We start from the raw sequence: 20441 nt of genomic DNA on the forward strand, positions 1-20441 counted from the left end.
CCCAGTAAAGCAATAAAAACAATCACGAATCCCAGAAAAGTGCTAAAAATAGCCCACATTAACATATGTAGCCTACTCCAACGGCATTCATCACTGTTGCAGTTGTTAATGTATATTATTACTTTTTTTATTACAATATGTATTGTTTTTATTCCAGTCAATGGTCATGCTGCTCCCCCTATGGTCATTCCACCCCACCTCACCCCTCAACAGCCTTTACTCTGCCTCCACCCCAATGGACATGTATTTATTCATCACTGCTACAGTTGTTATTATGTATATAGGGCTATTTCTATTTCTATTGTTGTTTTTTTATTACAATTTTCATTATTTTATTTCACTTAGTCCTGCATGTTGGAGCTCGAAGCCTAAGATTTTCACTCTACCCTCCAATCACACCTGCAACCCTGTACATGTGAATCTTAATCTGAAACAAGGTTCATGAAATAAGCAATAACTTGCTAGCAATAGATAACATTCATAAACGGACTATCTCTGAAACTCACTTAGATAATACATTTGATTATACAGTGGTAGCAATACATGGTTTCAACATCTTCAGAAGAGACAGGAATGCCAATGGTGGAGGTGTTGCCATTTATGTTCAGAGTCATATTCCCGTAAAGCTTAGAGAGGATCTCATGTCAAATGCTGTTGACGTAATATGGCAACAGGCTCACCTGCCTCACCTAAAGCCCATTCTTGTGGGAAGCTGCTATAGACCACCAAGTGCTAACAGTCAGTATCTGGATAATATGTGAGAAATGCTTGATAATGTATGTGATATCAACAGAGGTCAATTTTTTGGGTGACTGGCTTTCATCAAGCTGTCCATTCAAGAAAAATATTCAAACTGTAGCCAGTGCCTGGAACCTGGTTCAGGTTATCAGTCAACCTACCAGGGTATTTACAAACATCACAGGAAGGAAATCATCCACATGTATTAATGACATCTTTACTAATGCTGCAGAAATCTGCTCTGAAGCAGTATCCAAATCCATCAGATGTAGTGATCATAATATAGTAGCCATATCTAGGAAAACCAAAGTTCCAAAGGCTGGGCCTAATATAGTGTATAAGAGGTCATACAATATGTTTTGTAGTGATTCCTATGTTGAAGATGTAAAGAATATTTGCTGTTTAATGAGGAGCAACCAGATGCTGCACTTGACACATTTAAGAAATAGCTTATTCCAGTTACTAATAAGCATGCACCCATTAAGAAAATGACTGTAAAAACGGTTAAATCCCTGTGGATTGATGAGGAATTGGAAAATTGTATGGTTGAGAGGGATGGGGCTAAAGGAATGACAAATAAGTCTGGCTGCACAGCCGATTGGCAAACGTACTGTAAATTGAGAGATTATGTGACTAAACTGAACAAAAAGAAGAAGAAACTGTACTATGAAACAAAGATAAATGATATAAAGAATGATAGTAAAAAGATTTGGAGCACCTTAAATGAAATTTTGATTTATTGAATCAGATGGCTCATTCATCACAAAACCCACTGATATCGCCAACTACTTTAATGATTTTTTTATTGGCAAGATTAGTAAATTTAGGCATGACATGCCAACTACAAATTCTGAACCTACACATCCATGCATAACTGACCAAATTACGAAAGACAACTATTGTAATTTTTTATTCCATTAAGTGAGTGTGGAAGAGGTGAAAAAAGTATTGTTGTCTATCAACAATGACAAACCACCTGGGTCTGACAACTTGGATGGAAAATTACTGAGGATGATAGTGGACTATACTGCCACTCCTATTTGCCATCTCTTCAATCTAAGCCTACAGCAAAGTGTGTGCCCTCAGTCCTGGAGGGAAGTAAAATTCCTTCCGCTAACAAGAATAACAAAGCACCCTTTTTCTGGCTCAAACAGCCGACCAATCAGTCTGTTACCAACCCGTAGTAAACTTTTGGAAAAAATGGTGTTTGACCAGATACAATGCTATTTCCCAGTAAAGAAATGAACAACAGAAGGGCATTCGACATGTACGGCACTTACACAAATGACTGAGGATTGGCTGAGAGAAATGTATAATATAAAGATTGTGGGAGCTGTTTTGTAAGACTTCAGTGCAGCTTTTGACATTATCAATCATAATCTGCTGCTGGAAAAACGTATGCGTTATGAATTTACATCCCCTGCTATATTGTGGATCGAGAGTTACCTGTCTAACAAAACACAGAGGGTGTTCTTTAATGGAAGCCTCTCCAACATAATCCAAGTAGAGTCAGGCATTCCCCGGGGCAGCTGTCTAGGCCCCTTACTTTTTAAAATCTTTACTAATGACCTGCCACTGTCTCTGAGTAAAGCCTGTGTGTCTATGTATGCTGATGACTCAAAACTATACACATCAGCTACCACAGCAAGTGAAATCATTGCAACACTTAACAAAGAGCTGCAGTCAGTTTCAGAATGGGTGGCAAGAAATAAGTTAGTCCTAAATATTTCAAAAACTAAAAGCATTGTATTTGGGACAAATCATTCACTAAACCCTAAACCTCAACTAAATCTTGTAATGAATAATGTGGAAATTGAGGAAGTTGAGGAGACTAAACTGCTTGGAGTAACCCTGGATTGTAAACTGTCATGGTCAAAACATATTGATGCAACAGTAGCTAAGATGGGGAGAGGTCTGTCCATAATAAAGCGCTATTCTGCCTTTTTAACAACGCTATCAAGAAGGCAGGTCCTACAAGCCCTATTTTTGTCGCACCTGGACTAATGTCCAGCCATGTGATTGACTTCATCACTACGTGTATTTGTGAGAAGTATTGACATGCATTGAATGCACCGAGCTGTCTGTTTAAACTACTAGCACACAGCTCAGACACCCATGCATACCCCACAAGACATGCCACCAGAGGTCTATTCACAGTCCCCAAGTCCAGGACAGACTATTGGAGGCGCACAGTACTAAATAGAGCCATGACTACATGGAACTCTATTCCACATCAAGTAACTCATGTAAGCAGTAAAATCTGCTTAAGAAACAGATAAAAATACACCTTATGGAACAGCGGGGACTGTGAAGAGACACACACACACAGGCACAGACACACGCATACACACACACACACGATAACATACGCACTATACACACACGTACACATGGATTTTGTGTTGTAGATATGTGGTAGTAGAGTAGTGGCCTGAGGGCACACACTTGTGAAATCTGAAATATAATGTAATGTTTTTAATTGTATATAACTGCCTTAATTTTGCTGGAACCCAGGAAGAGTAGCTGCTGCCAAGGCAGCAGCTAATGGGGATCCATAATAAATACAAATACAAATACATGTGCCACAAAGATCAGGTCTGAAATATCAAAATTGCCTTTCTCTGAATAGTGAGGTAATGACTAGCAAAAACATGTGAAGATGGCCCGCGGTGTGCCACCCTGCCATGGTTATTGGGCGGAAGGTAATGGCTCACACAGAGAGGCCAGGTGCTGTAGCCAGGTAGAGAGGAGAACCCAGCGTGTTCCTGCACACTCAGCTGCAATCAGCACTTATGCCTGCCTGGGTCCTGTTCAGTCGGGCACACAGTAGAAAAATGTCTTACAACGGAAAACGAAAATCTGCATTGTTATTGGACAGTTCACGGTAGTACCTTCCCGTTTCACTCTGTTTCAAAACTCATACAGAAAGGACATGTGCTGTAGCCAGGTAGAGAGGAGAGCCCAGCGTGTTGCTAGTGCACACTCAGCTACACACTTTTCCTTTTTCAAAGACGGTGAGGTCGTGACACATTGTGTGTGTTCCACATGACACCCTATTCCCTATATAGTGAACTACTTTTGACCAGTGCCCCATACACTACTTTTGACCAGTGCTCCATAGGCCCTGGTCAAAAGTAGTGCACTATATAGGGAATAGGGTGCCATTAGGGATGCAGACAGGATAGGCTCTCAGGGGATTTGGTTAGCTGCTCAACCTAGCATGCAGGTAGTGGTACCACACGGGCCCCATGGGAATCAGGGCTGTGAGAGAGGTGGGGTGGGGAATGGAGGGAGAGGAAGAATATGGCGAGGGGCAGATAGGATGCTTACACATTCTGGATGGGGGGTGAGGGGTGGTGTATGGGAAATATTGTTTAATTTGATGGAGATTGATGACTTCTGCTGCTATTAGTGTAGCAGCAATGCTAATATTGTGTCAACTATTATTCGTCTGTTACCGTGGTAACTTGGCTAACGGGCTGATTTTCAGAGGGATTCCAGGGTTTTCTCTTGTATAATGCTTAGAAATACAAATGAATTCGAAAGTTTAGCCAACTTTGCTTTCAGAAAACTGCAAATGAGGCCTTCTTGTTGGTGTCTCTCCCATATATGCTTTTAAATGGACTTGTGCGCGCGTGTGTGTGTGTGTGTGCACGTATATGTCTGTATTTCTATGTTCTACCAGAATGTGTGTGTGTGTCTGTCTGTGTGTGGAGAGGTGGCGGGTTCACAGTTTAGTTAATGGAAACACTCCTCTGAGTTTGGCGATAGGTGCCCACCGAGGGGTGTAAGGGGGGTAATGGGGAGGGGGGTTTAGTAATGAGGTAATGGCCGCCCACTGTTCAACAACAGAGCCTAATGTTGCCATGGGGAGTTGTGGGCGACCCCCGCGTATGTCCTCTTCGTTAAAAGCACCAACCTTTGAATCACACACAGACACACAAACGTGCACAAACACACACAGACACATGCATGTATGCACGTATGTATGTGTACAAGCACGCTGGCACACATGCGCACACACACATACAGTGGGGGAAAAAAGTATTTAATCAGCCACCAATTTTTAAGTTCTCCCACTTAAAAAGATGAGAGAGGCCTGTAATTTTCATCATAGGTACACGTCAACTATGACAGACAAATTGAGGGAAGAAAATCCAGAAAATCACATTGTAGGATTTTTAATGAATTTATTTGCAAATTATGGTGGAAAATAAGTATTTGGTCACCTACAAACAAGCAAGATTTCTGGCTCTCACAGACCTGTAACTTCTTCTTTAAGAGGCTCCTCTGTCCTCCATTCGTTACCTGTATTAATGGCACCTGTTTGAACTTGTTATCAGTATAAAAGACACCTGTCCACAACCTCAAACAGTCACACTCCAAACTCCACTATGGCCAAGACCAAAGAGCTGTCAAAGGACACCAGAAACAAAATTGTAGACCTGCACCAGGCTGGGAAGACTGAATCTGCAATAGGTAAGCAGCTTGGTTTGAAGAAATCAACTGTGGGAGCAATTATTAGGAAATGGAAGACATACAAGACCACTGATAATCTCCCTCGATCTGGGGCTCCACGCAAGATCTCACCCCGTGGGGTCAAAATGATCACAAGAACGGTGAGCAAAAATCCCAGAACCACACGGGGGGACCTAGTGAATGACCTGCAGAGAGCTGGGACCAAAGTAACAAAGCCTACCATCAGTAACACACTATGCCGCCAGGGACTCAAATCCTGCAGTGCCAGACGTGTCCCCCTGCTTAAGCCAGTACATGTCCAGGCCCGTCTGAAGTTTGCTAGAGTGCATTTGGATGATCCAGAAGAGGATTGGGAGAATGTCATATGGTCAGATGAAACCAAAATATAACTTTTTGGTCAAAACTCAACTCGTCGTGTTTGGAGGTCAAAGAATGCTGAGTTGCATCCAAAGAACACCATACCTACTGTGAAGCATGGGGGTGGAAACATCATGCTTTGGGGCTGTTTTTCTGCAAAGGGACCAGGACGACTGATCCGTGTAAAGGAAAGAGTGAATGGGGCCATATATCGTGAGATTTTGAGTGAAAACCTCCTTCCATCAGCAAGGGCATTGAAGATGAAACGTGGCTGGGTCTTTCAGCATGACAATGATCCCAAACACACCGCCCGGGCAACGAAGGAGTGGCTTCGTAAGAAGCATTTCAAGGTCCTGGAGTGGCCTAGCCAGTCTCCAGATCTCAACCCCATAGAACATCTTTGGAGGGAGTTGAAAGTCTGTGTTGCCCAGCGACAGCCCCAAAACATCACTGCTCTAGAGGAGATCTGCATTGAGGAATGGGCCAAAATACCAGCAACAGTGTGTGAAAACCTTGTGAAGACTTACAGAAAACGTTTGACCTGTGTCATTGCCAACAAAGGGTATATAACAAAGTATTGAGAAACTTTTGTTATTGACCAAATACTTATTTTCCACCATAATTTGCAAATAAATTCATTAAAAATCCTACAATGTGATTTTCTGGAATTTGTTTTCTCATTTTGTCTGTCATAGTTGACGTGTACCTATGATGGAAATTACAGGCCTCTCTCATCTTTTTAAGTGGGAGAACTTGCACAATTGGTGGCTGACTAAATACTTTTTTCCCCCACTGTACATACACACACACACACACACAAGTACTCTTGGAATTGCCGGCTGCGGTGGAACGTTACAGATATTCCAGCAGTGTGTGTAGGAATTCAGAGCCGTTTGGCCTCTCAACTCAGCGGCTGGCACTGACGTTTTTCTCCCATTTTTTCTATGTCCTCTCTGGAACTTATTAATCTAAATCAGTGGTGGAAAAAGTACTCAATTGTCATACTTGAGTAAAAGTAAAGATACCTTAATAGAAAATGACTGAAGTAAAAGTGAAAGTCACCCAGTGAAATACTACTTGAGTAAAAGTCTAAAAGTATTTGGTAAAAAATATACTTAAGTATCAAAAGTAAAAGTATAAATCATTTCAAATTCTATATAATGTATTGAGCAAACCAGGCGCCACCATTTTCTTGTTTTTTATTATTATGGATATCCAGGGGCACACTCCAACATAATTTACAAACAAAGCATGTGTGTTTAGTGAGTCCACCAGATCAGTGGCAGACCCCCTGGTTCGATTCCAGGCTGTATCACAACCGGCCGTGATTGGGAGTCCCATAGGGCGGCGCACAATTGGCCCAGCGTTGTCTGGGTTTGACCGGTGTAGGCCGTCGTTGTAAATAATAATTTGTTCTTAACTGACTTGCCTAGTTAAATAACGGTAAAATAAATAATAAATACAATAAATTCAAAATGTAACGAGTACTTTTGGGTGTCAGGGAAAATAATGAATGGAGTAAAAAGTACATTATTTTCTTTAGGAATGTAGTACAGATACCACAAAATCTACTTAAGTAGTACTTTAAAGTACTTTTATTTAAGTACTTTACACCACTGATCTAAATGGAGCAGCAGTACAGTCCATTTCCTTGACATACACATGCATTGCATAGTCATCGTTCAATTGACATTGCTGTTAGTGCTTTGAACATACTGTACATGCATGGGCTCGTTTGTCAGTCACATACTAAGTGCAGTAGGATAGGTTGCGGAGAGGTTGTGGATAGGTTGCCGAAGCATTTAAGTTCCCCCCCACCTCATAACAGGGCCATGTGCTGATTGGAACAGGTGAGAAGGGGGGGGTTGATGTCAATAGCGTTTTCACGGCAAACAGCTGGACTGGTTTATTTAAACACACCCAGGGGTGAGCGTGCAAGGGGGGAGTTGGGGGGGACCAAGGGGGAGGGGGGGCGGGGGGAAGCTGACCTGAGAATGACACCCGGGGAGGCGGGTTTAGGGGCCATTTTACGACCAGGGGAGCCCAGACTGGAGGGGAGCGCTCGTTTATTTTAATCCTCACAGGAGAGGCGTGTCACCGTGCTGAGGCTCCAGCTCTGCAGCCTGCAGTGGACGAGAACAGATGCCACCGCACCAAATTAGCTAAAGGAGGATATTTCAGTTGTTGGGGTTGTTCTTGAGGGCATTCCTTTAAACAAAAAATGCTTTTCGGGCTGTGTTTTTATGTGTAAATTTGATGGTGCATGGTGGTGAGGTATTATTTGTAAAGTTGTGTATCAGGGTTGGGGTTCATTCCATTTCTATTCAGGAAGTTAAAGTAAAGTGAAGGCTTTTCAATGCAATACTTCCTGAGATGATTTAATTGAAATGGAATTGACCCCAACCCTATTGTGGATACCCTGACTGTATCTAGAAGTGACTACTTTAGGTGCTTACTTCACTACACACTAAGCATACAAGTTCATATCATACAAAGCCGTCGTAAAATAATGTTTTTCTTGTGGAGGGTTTTTACGACACGTCTAGCTCTAGTCAGAAGAATAGGCCTCTATTGTGGGAATGGGAGCCAGAGAGGGGTGGATAGTCGCACTTATTGTGTGGTGGGAAGCGGAGGGCTGAAGCAGGGCCATAAACACAGTCCCATGGTGTGAAGGGTTCGTGCAGGGGTGAAACTTTTAACTCCCTAACAGAGGACGCAGCCTTGGCCACGCCGCATGGCGCTCTGTTCCCCCTTTCATTGGCTGCTTAAAATGCGGAGCTAGGGGGTGTGTGGTGCCGCCCGGGCTCCCAGAACAACAGAGCGCCCCACAGCCTCTCCACCCCTCTCTCTCCCTCTATCTCTCTCTACTTCGAGACCCCTAACACTACATACACCCCCTGTGCTCCCCACCATGATTCGTCACAGTATCATCAAGGATATGTACTTCTTGTGGTTTTTGTGGAAGCACTCTGGCCTAAGGCACTTTGCGCCTCATTTGTCAAAGCTTTGTTGATATGAAAGTAATTGGTTCTCCTTTATTTTTGTGGTTCTATCATCCAAAGCATCACCTAATAGCCACATTTTATTGTCTGATAGAGAGATACAGTATGTTATTACACTGAAAAAGCATGCGGCTCAAGACAGGCTTCATCATATGCCTCTGTTTTGCTAGTTCAGTTTGTCCTCTGCCTCTTCTCCTCACTTCTGTCTTAGTATCGTCTTCTCCCCCTCATCTTCACCCCCCCCTCCACTCCTCCTCCCGCCCCCTGCTTCTGCCTTTTTTCGGGCCCTGCTGAAAGGAGTGGTGTGGCTTTTGTTTTCCTGAAAAGGAAACCCGTTCCTCCCCTTTTCTCTTTTCTCTTTTTTTTTTTAAGAAAAAGATGAAATGGAACCATCCCACCAGGGGTAAAAAGGCAGGGGGACATAAATCAAGTTGGAACCACTGAGCTTTCACTCCCCGGGTCGGCAGGGGTCGCGGGGCGGGTTCACAAGGCTTTAAGCTGAGCAAGACCAGAGTGCTCCTCTGCCGAGGGCGCCGGGTCACGGGGCCGCCAGGGTCAAAGGTCAGGGGTCATGCATACCAGGATGATGGCTTTCAAGAGCACAATTATATTTAGAGAGGACGTGTATGAATGTAGGACAACTCTCTGCAAACATAGCTATTCCATAATGCACCTAAGCTATCCCACTGCAGAGAGATTTAGTTGTATGAGCTTTGTTTGGATGTGTGCTAAGGGATGGTACAGTAAAAAACTATACTAGTACTTTAGGACTTTACTTTATCAGTGCATGGTGTATTTTATGTAATGAAAAGCTAAATATAATTTTGCTGTGACATGAAATGTTTTGGACTTAAAGGACCAACATTTTTAGAGACAGTATATCAAGTGTCTACTGTACTGGTAGGTATCAAAGAAGTATATGCTTGCACCAGCAGCGTCCGTTTGCTATGAACTCATAGATATTCCAGGTGTTTGGTTTGGTAAGAATCACAGTTACTGTCCAAGAAGCAATTTTTTTCTTTGAAAGCCACAGTTTGAGAGGACGTTGAGGTTTCCATGTTCTTTAAGTGAAGTGTAGACCAGACGCCTGGACAACGTCAGGCAACCATCGCTGACAGCGAGTATTTTTCTTCTTCTCATAACGCCAAAGTGAATGAATGCTTTTCCTCTGTGGTCCCAAAACAGTACATTGAAATCATATGCTGCTCGCCAGGCCTCATTTATAACGTGTTGCTGTCTTCTCTCTCCTCCACCCCCCTCCCCCCATTCCCTCCCTCTCTCATTCCCTCTCTTTCAGGTTCATCAACGCGAGACGAAGAATAGTACAGCCCATGATCGACCAGTCCAATAGAGCAGGCAAGTCTGCCGTCAAATTTGAATGGTTTCAATGAATGTGGTAAAGTTGTTTCAATTCAAGTCAACGCAGGAATATGAACTCGTCAAGAAAACATTTGTCAAGAAAACAGATCAACATACATTTACAAAAATCTTGAATTTAATAAAATAAAATAAAAACCTTTCAAAATGTAAACATAAATTAAAACATAAATGTAATCCGTTTTTGACAAAACAAACAAAACAGCTCAAGGCCTGTGTACTTCTCCTGCTACTATCGCCAGCCTTGCCCCTTCTGGTCTTCAATGTGTTTAACTGAACGGACGGACTTAACTATGGGAGTGAATGGCCACTAAAACCCAGCGGATTAGCCCAGACAAAGACACTAATCACTTTGACTGGCCAGTCCATTGAAAGTTTAACCTTGGATTAAAAACAAACAAGGAGCAAGTGAAACTGAAGCTAAAATATGACCAGTCATTTGCCCTTGCTTTTTTTACAAATTGACATTTAATTTCAGAATTACTACTTTTTGATAAAAACACATATTGACTACTGTAAAAAGTTGTTGAGTAGGACTTTGGTTTACTTCGTTAGTCTCTCTCTCTCTTCCTCTCTCTCTCTCCCCCCTCTCTCTCTCTCCCCCCTCTCTCTCTCTCCCCCCTCTCTCTCTCTCCCCCTCTCTCTCTCTCTTCCTCTCTCTCTCCCCCTCTCTCTCTCTCTCACCCCTCTCTCTCCCCCCCCTCTCTCTCTCTCTCTCTCCCCCCTCTCTCTCTCTTCCTCTCTCTCTCCCCCCTCTCTCTCTCTCTCTCTCCCCCTCTCTCTCTCTCCCCCCTCTCTCTCTCTCTTCCTCTCTCTCTCTCTCTCCCCCCTCTCTCTCTCCCCCCTCTCTCTCCCCCCCCCCTCTCTCTCTCTTCCTCTCTCTCTCGCTTCCTCTCTCTCCCTCTCTGCTAAAGACAGAGCAGTCCCCTGGCACATGCCTTGTTTTGGAGCTGCTGTAAAATGTATGACCTGTGATGAGGGTTAGGGGTTAGGGTTGCATTAGGGGGACTCTGTAAAGTTCAAAGACAGACCGAGGAGCATGAACTGTTGCTCCGGCTCATGTAACCAGAACCAGCTTCTCTACCTGAGGCTGCCTACACTTTTATGATATGAGGGAGACAGAAAGCCGAATCACAGCCCGTTCTGTCCTATCCTTCCTCCGCCACTAATTGTTCCATAAGCGATAGTGGATGATTTAAATAGTAACCTGGTGGAAAAGTAGTTCCTTAATTACGTACTGTAATCATGGTTAAGCGGTTTGCTTAAACGCGTGTTTAATGAGTCAAAGTGTTGTTATAAGTTACTTGTCTCCCATTTACAGTGCTGCTGTGTAATTCGAGGTAATTACGTTCTAGTTGCCAGAACAGTAAGCTATTTGCTGATATCAACTTGCTCTTACACAGCATAAGCCTTAAGGACAATTTGATATTAACTCTTACCAATACATACTAAGTCATTTGCTAGTAATTAAGCCTGTTGATGAATAAAATGACCTCCCAAATGATCTTGTAATTAGAGGATAATAGAGAGCAAATAACAGGACAGACCAAACCGGGAGAGGGAGGGGGGACGTTTTATGGGGGTGCACCGGTAATTAAAACTTATGTAAGATTTTAATGAGCATTTCTTTCTGTCTTGGCCTGTGTTTTTTCGCCAGTGACTGGAGGAGGGCCCTACACCCCAGATGGTCAACCAATGGGAGGGTTCGTCATGGACGGCCAGACACACATGGGAATCAGACCACCTGGTAAAGACTCCTATCTCTTAACTCCTACGTCCCAGACACACACATGCACGCACGCACACACATGCAGGCACGCACGCACGCACGCACGCACGCACCACACACACACACACACACACACACACACACACACACACACACACACACACACACACACACACACACACACACACACACACACACTTTTGAATCCCTCTAACACACACCATGGACCTGACTGGTTCCCATGCACCCCTCTCCTGTCACAGTATAATTTGCTCACCCTATCTCTCCTGCATTCCCTCTCCCCCCACCTTGCCGAGACACGGTCTTGACCAGGTGTGATTGGTCACATTGCAATATTTGCATTGCCTCACCTCACTGACCCAAATAATAAGTCTTTGTCCTCTTTATCTCTGTCCCCCTTCTCTTCCCCCATCCTCACTCACACCTCTCTAATTTGTCCCTCTTCTCTCCCCGTAGGACCCATGGGTGGGATGGGCATGGGTATGGGCGTGGAGGGACAGTGGCACTACATGTGACCCCTCGCTAACGGACCCAGCACAGAGCCCAAGGGGACGCACTGTAAGTATCAAGCATCCACCTTAATGTAGAAGTGTTTAGAAACATATTCTATTCTTATTTACAATAAAAGTGACTCCAAAATGACACAAAACATTATTTACGATTCATTTCTATTGGGCACAAAATAATCTTAAACACAATCAAAACAAACAGCAAATGTATCCAACAAGTTTGTAGAGCCACAAGCTTGATGTAATTATCGCGTACTAGGAATATGGGACCAAATGCTAAACTTTTGACTACTTTACTACACATGTAAGTGAATTTGTCCCAATACTTTTGGTCCCCTAGAATGGGGGGACTATGTACAAAAAGTGCTGTAATTTCTAAACGGTTCACCTTCAAATTAAAGCTGACAGTCTGCACTTTAACTTCATAGTCATTGTATCATTTAAAATCCAAAGTGCTGGAGTAAAGAGCCAAAACAACAAAAAATGTGTCACTGTCCCAAGCTCACTGTATCATGAAGAATGTATAAGGCATGCACACTAAGTGGTATGCTAGCACGGACCCACGAAGCAAAAGGCTACTGTTTATAAATGCAGCATAAGCTACTGCCACATTGCAGTAGGATGAAAAAAGGCTGGCAAAAGCTAATTGACTTTGTCTAAATTAAATATGTATACGCCAGTGGTGTGACCAATTGATTTATTTGACTGGTCTTGTGGACAGAAATAATGACCTTTCATTGCTCCCGCTTCTCACACACACTGTGGGAAAGAACCTGTTATGGCTGTCCACTTTCAAAGGGTCTACCATCGGAAAAAAGAAAGCATAGTTCTGTTTCTCAGATGTGCATATTTGATGTTTGTTTAGAAACAACCAAAGTGGATGCTCAATGAAAAACCATAGTGCTAACGAATTTCTCATGTAAAAATGGTTAATGGGGTAGGAAGTGGCATCTGAAATCCTATGGGAGCAGAAGTAAGACAGACAGACTGAGAGTCAGTCTTCCTCTGCCGTCTATTGAGTGTTGGTGGCATCCAGCTCCCTCACAGTTACATTTCGGCCTTATAGAGTGGCTAATTAAGCTAAAGTGCTCAAAGATTGCAGGGTCAATTAATCATAAGAGATGAGCAATATTATTTTACGTCCCATTGAATGAATTGATCATTAACGAGGGACATAAAACGGTTTCCCCCTCTTATTTGATTAAGGGCTCCAGTTCCTTCATAAGCTATTTTCATTAAGCTCGGCGAATGGGGAAGATTAAGCGAGCCGTTTACGGCCGAGACTTGAGAGAGACTCGGGACTCGGCCGGTTTTTCTAATACGGTCACTCTGCAACATTACTCCGAACCAAAGTCAATTAAAGACTTCTCAGAAGGAGCATTACGCTTTCTTCCCCTCGCGATTATCGAGCTTATGGGTCCTTGGGAAACAATGCACCTGTCAGTTCGGATCCGAAGCAAGCCATGCAGAAGCCCCCGGACCCCTCCGTCCCTGGTCGTTTGGCCCCCTTTCTTTCTGTCTTTTCTTCTTCTTCCACAAAATTAGCCAAGGCTGGGCAACATCGTCCTTTTCCCTTCCCAGACAATAGGCGATTACGGGCCCACAAATTAATAACGAGCGTACAGGATTATTTCCCCCCGTAAAAATGTTTCTCTCTACCCAGAAACCCCCTCAGGCATCATTTGGTGAACTTCCTCACTGACCCCTGTGCGTCGCTCTAACACCGCTGGAGGCCATTGTTTAAAGGAGCCCTCCGCCAATTATTTGGCCGAGGTTTGCTAACATCGTTCCGAGGGGTCAGGGTTGCCATCTTTTGAGGGGAGGATCGGTAAAGGGACTAACAGGAGAAAGAAAGGAAACGAAAGAGAAGAAAGAGAAAATAAGGCTTCAGGGGCGTTTAGCCTCTGCTCTCCATCGGGAAGTAGCGCCTGTTGATTGGGTCCCCCGGTGTCAGTGAAACAGAATGGGTCAGCCGCGCTGCTCTCTTGCTCAGCCGCAGACTACTGCACTCTAGCCGGCTCTAAATGCCTGACCAATGGCCTCTTTTTCCTCCCTCCTCCTCTCCTTTCCTTCATGAACACTGATCTAAGAGTTAGCGGGATAGGTGAAATCCATTTGTCACGACATGTCACCCAATTGTAGTGCTGCTTAACTGCACACAACACAACTGCTTCACTTTACCTCTTTTTTATGTATAGTACATGTCTCTGTGGGAGTTAAAGTAACAGTGCACAGTGCTGTAGTTTTAAACTAACACTACACAGTGTTATAGTGTTAAAGTAACACTACACAGTTTTATTGTTAAAGTATCTTGTTCACACTGGTGTTGTTTTCAGTTTTACTCATTGTTTGTTTTTTCTTTGTTTTCCCACTAGAACTGCCAGGTATTCCCGAGGATGGCGTGTCCCATGGCTGTCCAATCAGCACGGATATGGGCATCGTTCTGACCTCCACTGGTGTCCCTACCATCACCTCTACCCTCCCACCAACCAGCCCCACCACTGGGGCATGATCTCTCGCTGCTGCCCCTCCCTCCGTGACTCTTCCGTGACCCAGCGATATCGATTGCGCGGGTGCCCAGCCTGAACTCACCACCATCGCCTGACTGTTTGTCAGTGGAGCTGGTGCCCCCCCTTCTCCAACTCCCCCCATTTCTTCAAGTGGTTTAGTCTGAGTAGCCACTGTTACTGAACCACCACCCTGACTATGCGAGGCCTTGGAAACCCCATCATGCCTTGTAAGGACTTCTGACGTTGTGAGGACTTCCCTTCTGGGGACTACAATTACTGGAGCTCTCCAGTGGATACTTCGATACTCTGTTAATTCAACCAATAGAAACAAACAATTCGTCCTTAACTTTCCCCCCCTCTGCTGCATGGCATGGACAGTTATAGAGGGTGGAGACACTCTTGTCTTGGCAGTGGACTTGTACCAAGAGAAGAAGCCGATGTCTGTATTTCCTGGGGGGTCGTTTTAAAACAACAGACACCCTGGAAACCATTTTTTTTTTTTTATAATGAAATTGTTGTAATTCTGGAAAATGACAATAAGGTGAGGCAATAGTGTGCTGTTTACCGTTTTACCACAAACTCTACAGACGAGTAACGATAACTATTGCAAGTGCTCTGGTATTGCTTTGCCGTACTATGCTGTTTTTCAAAAAGGACTTGACTTGTTTAATTCACACTATGTGTGTGTCTTTTTTCATAGACTTTTATCTCCTACCCCCACAAATCTGCATTTGAAAATAAAAAGAAATAACAGGACCCGTTTCTCTCAGTTTGCTGTATGAACAAACCAGAAAGGAACCATTTCCATGCTTTGAGGTCCTGTCAAACAATTTATATTATGTGGTAACGAGCTTTGTAACACTTAAATAACTAGAGTGTAATTACAGCGTTACAACACAGGTAGCCTATAAGAGTAGTAATTACAGGGCTACTACACAGGTATAAGTGCAACTCAATGTAAAGTGCTACCATAACCCCAGTTAGTAACCCAGACAGTTAGGAGGGTACAGCTTGGTACAGTACAGTGGTGGGAAAAATGACACAGTAGATTTCCATGCCTACCGGCTGCCCCCTTCCCTGCCTCGCATGGGTAGCTCCGTATTTACTGACTAATTAATTGTCTGATTCACCGACTGTGGTGGAAAGGGCTTATGCAGACACAGGTTGCGTCCCAAATGGCACCCTATCCCTTTTATGGTGCACTTGTTTTGACTAGGCCCCATAGGGCTCTGGTCAAAAGTGCCATATATTATAGGCAATGTGGTGCCATTTGGGATGCATCCACAGTGTTGGTGGTGGGGGTAAGAACAGAGCAGGGTCGCTATCTCTCGCTCTTTGGTTTCTCAGCTGCTGCATGAGGTGTGGCTGAAGGAAGCAGGCTGTTGAGGCCAAAAGGTTATTCTGCCAAACGGACGTTGTTGTCAAGTCCGAACCCCGGCGAGAACAGACCAGGTGGGCTTTGAAGGTCCACTAAATGAACAAGCACATTGCTCTATCTTCTTGTTCTTGTCTTTAATTGGTCAATATTAGTATCTTGGAATAATACATTATAAACTTGCCTAAGACCTATAGTCTCTCAGGTTTGAATGACAATGTGAGAAAAAAAGGTTTAACCAAAATCAACTTAACTGGAAGCTTTGTTTTGGCAAATAGAATGTTTGAGAATACTTCAGTATTTTTCTTTATTTAGGAAGAATAGAATATAAATTGAGGTTATATAGGGAAGCATAATGTGGTATAGATCTGGAACTCCCGCATCATTACCAATACAATATCTGCTGAAATGCACATCACTGAAATCCAGCCCCCCCAAACTGTGGCTACTTTTGCTGCAACTGGGACAAAAAAATATGCTGACACTAAAACATGGTGTTATACAGTATATAGACAGAGGTCTACTATTGATATAACATATTGTTATTGTGGCATCCTCCAGCATTAGGAAAATGGCATACACTTCACTATCCACTACCAATATGCTTAATAGTGAGAAGGCCTTGATACAAATGAGTCTTCCTTGGAATTTGAGGGACTGAAAATATGCTGACACTTACTAAAACATGATCTTCTACTATAGACATAGGCCTACTATTTATATGATATCCTTTTGTGAGACTCTCCAGAGACAAATTATATACACTATCCACTACCAAGATACTAAATAGTGAGAAAGGCCTAGCTAGATACAAATGAGTCTTCCCTGGAATTTGAGGGGGAAAGAAGAGATTTGCGTAAATCTGCCCCAAACACTTAAATGGAGAGATTAGTTCCTGCTCACGCTCTACTTCTCCCTCTCAATAGATGTGCTCTCCCAATCCTCTGGGAGTTCCCTAGATACACCTCATTTCAAAGCCGATGGCCACAAAGGAATCATTTATCTTCCTCTTAAAATCAATTACTAATTTGGTGTGAGGACAGAAGGATATTGTGGAATTTCGGTTGGTTATCGACTTTTAGTCGAGATTATGGGTGAATGTGGCTGCCACAAATCTTTTTTTGCCACAAATGTAATTTAAAAATAAAATAGCACCATAATGTTTAAGAAAATGTAACTCTTTCCTGTCATGTTTTCCCCTAATCTCTCTGCTCCTCATGATTCCACTGCAAGTCTCACATTCCTGAGGGACATGGTTGTCTACTCCAATAAAGCCAATGTGAACTAAGTCCCATGTTTGACTGCCATCTTTAGGGGATTTTGGAAACTGCCTTCATCTGACTGTTTTTCCCATCTAAGGTTACGTTCCAAATGGCACCCTATTCCCTACATAGTACACTACTTTTGACCAGGGCCCATAGGGCTCTGGTCAAAACTAGTGCACAATATAATGAATAGGGTGCCATTTGGGACGCTACCTAAATGTGTGATTAGACATCAGTAGCAGATTTCCTCCAGCTGAGGATTCATCATGGCACTTCATTAAATATGCTAAAAGTGCAGTGTAAACAACAAATATAAAATACATCAAGTTTGTGTGGGGCCACTTTAGGGATTATGGTGTGTGGCAATTTCAGTGTTGATTTATTACTCTGTAATAAATTCTGAACTAAGCTCAAATCAATCAACAAAGTATATATACAGTGCCTTCAGAAAGTATTCATACCCCTTTACTTTTTCTACATGTTGTGTTACAGGCTGAATTTTAAATTAATTAAATTGAGATGTTGTGTCACTTACTTATGTGTCAATAAGTATTCAACCCCTTTGTTATGGTAAGCCTAAATACGTTTAGGAGTAAAAATTAGCTTTACAAGTCACATAATAAGTTGCATGGATTCATTCTGTGTTCAATAATAGTGTTTAACATTGTTTTTGAATGACTACCTCATCTCTGTACCCCACACATCCAATTATCTGTAAGGTCCCTCAGTCAAGCAGTGAATTTCAAACACAGATTCAACCACAAAGACCAGGGAGGTTTTCCAATGCCTCGCAAAGAAGGCAACCTATTGGTAGAAAAAAAGCAGACATTGAATATCCCTTTGAGCATGGTGAAGTTATTAATTACACTTTAGAACTTTAGATGGTGTATCAATACACCCAGTCACTACAAAGATACAGGTGTCCTCCTAACTCAGTTGCCGGAGAGGAAGGAAACCGCTCAGGGATTTCACCATGAGGCCAATGGTGACTTTAAAACAGTTACAGAGGCTGTGATAGGAGAAAACTGATGATGGATCAACAACATTGTAGTTACTCCACAATACTAACCTAATTGACAGAGCGAAAAGAAGGAAGCCTGTAGAGAATACACATATTCTGTTTGCAATAAGGCACTAAAGTAAAACTGTGAAAAATGTGGCAAAGAAATGAATGTTATGTTTGGATAAAATCCAACACAACACATCACTGAGTACCACTCTTCATATTTTCAAGCATGGTGGTGGCTGCATCATGTTATGGGTATGCTTGTCATTGGCAAGGACTAGAAAGACTCAAAGCTGGAATCGCTGCCAAAGGTAATTATAACATGTATTGAATACTTATGGAAATGAGATATTTCTGTATTTTATTTTCAATACATTTGCAAACATTTCTAAAAACATGTTTTCACTTTGTTATTATGAAACTTGTGTGTAGATGGGTGAGAATTTTGTTTATATAATCAATTCTGAATTCAGGCTGTAACACAACAAAATGTGGAATAAGTCGAGGGGTATAAATCCTTTTTGAAAGCACTGTATCTAGTCCATCTAATCTATCACAATGAATTATATCAAGTTTCATTTTAATTTAGAGCTTTTAACAAAGTAATTTGTCACAAAACGTAAAACCAAGAAACCCAGACTTAAAGATGCACACAAGTAATGCTAATGGCAATCAAGATGAGGACTGGAGACATCTCAGAGCCAGTGTGTAAATATCCTTTGTATTTGAGGCAACTAGGAGAAGCAGTCACCCTGAAACAATGGATGGAATCAGCAGGCCACGACCCCTGGGGTCCTGGGGGCCCGACATGCAGTGACGGATGACTTGGTCTCCTGAGGTGGGTCACTGCTCTGGGTCTCTATGTGTCAAGGTGCTGCAGGGGCCAAGGCATGGCCACTACCTCACCTCATCCTGGACCTACCAGAGGAGAGAGGAAGACGAGGAAGACGAAGATTTCCACTGACCATGGAAATACTTTATGTGGGGAATATTTCATTTAGTTCACTTCAGATTAGATAACTTACATTTTATGAAATGAATTTCTGTTAATTTCAATTTCAATTAAATTAAATTCCATTAGATTCCATTCAAATCCATATAACAATTTCAGAGCAACTGCAAAACAACGAATGCTACATTACTAGTTTTGCCTTCTGAATTCTCCATATAGTCACATGCAACGATTTCACAAGTCTTGACTAGTAAGGTCAATATCTCATTACCAATGTTGTGAAGTTCAGAAGTGAACATTCCGTTAAAGGTATATAAGATTTTGACATAAAAATTCCTTGCAGACTAACATGCAACTATGGCATGCTGGTACAAGCAGCAGAAACTTCCAAAACATTGAAAGATGGTTAGGTTAAAGTTGTTATCAGGTTTCGAGTGACAGAGTGAGTCAGACTGACAATGTTATCTCTGTGAGGACAGATAGAGTGGCTAATATCTGTGCTGGTTGGCCACCCAAGGCAACTACTACCTTTATCCCCTCAAGAAAAATAATTTGGTCGCTATTTCAAACCTGCACAAAAACAATCAATCACTTGTCTGTGTTTCGTGTACAGGGCCGTTTTTCTAATTAAATGTAAGGAAGGCTTAAAGAAAAATGCCAAATGTCAGAAAATATTGCGGAAGAGGTATTTATGATGAATGTGGTGCTACTGCGAAAAAGGTCCTGTACAGTTAGATCACTGTTCTATGTTTATTTAAAAAATAAAATATATCAAATAAACCATTGTCATTAATGATGGACTCTCAAATGTTTGTATAATTTCAGACAGTCGTTTTAAAGTGGTGCTCACGAGCCAAAACAGACTCCGTTTTTTTGTGTACTACACCATCCAATTTTGTACTAAGTCATTTCGTTTGATATGTTAACGCTACAATATGTAACTTTTTGGGTGACCCGACCAAATTCACATAAAACATTTGAGTTCTAGATCTGTCATTCTCATTAAAAGCAATTCTAAAAAGTGCTAGATCTGCTCTATGTGAGCTATTTCTATGCTTCCCGTTCTTAAGTTTAGTTTTTGCGTCTTTTACTTTGGGTTTTGTACACCAGCTTCAAACAAA

General features: G+C 42.5%; 1 protein-coding gene across 1 annotated transcript in view; it reads left to right on the forward strand.

Moving 5' to 3' along the window:
• Positions 1–15456, forward strand: part of LOC311130415 (homeobox protein Meis1) — a 33872-nt gene extending 18416 nt beyond the window's left edge. Inside the window, exons 9-12 of the mRNA XM_084163139.1 lie at positions 9874–9932; positions 11611–11700; positions 12160–12261; positions 14588–15456. Coding sequence (XP_084019265.1) covers positions 9874–9932; positions 11611–11700; positions 12160–12218 — 208 coding nt within the window. The 3' untranslated portion in view covers positions 12219–12261; positions 14588–15456. The remainder of the gene's footprint in view (positions 1–9873; positions 9933–11610; positions 11701–12159; positions 12262–14587) is intronic.
• Positions 15457–20441: the final 4985 nt, after the last annotated feature.

Source organism: Coregonus lavaretus (genome assembly GCF_964263955.1).
Source record: "Coregonus lavaretus genome assembly, chromosome: 6".
Taxonomy (NCBI): Eukaryota; Metazoa; Chordata; class Actinopteri; order Salmoniformes; family Salmonidae; genus Coregonus; species Coregonus lavaretus.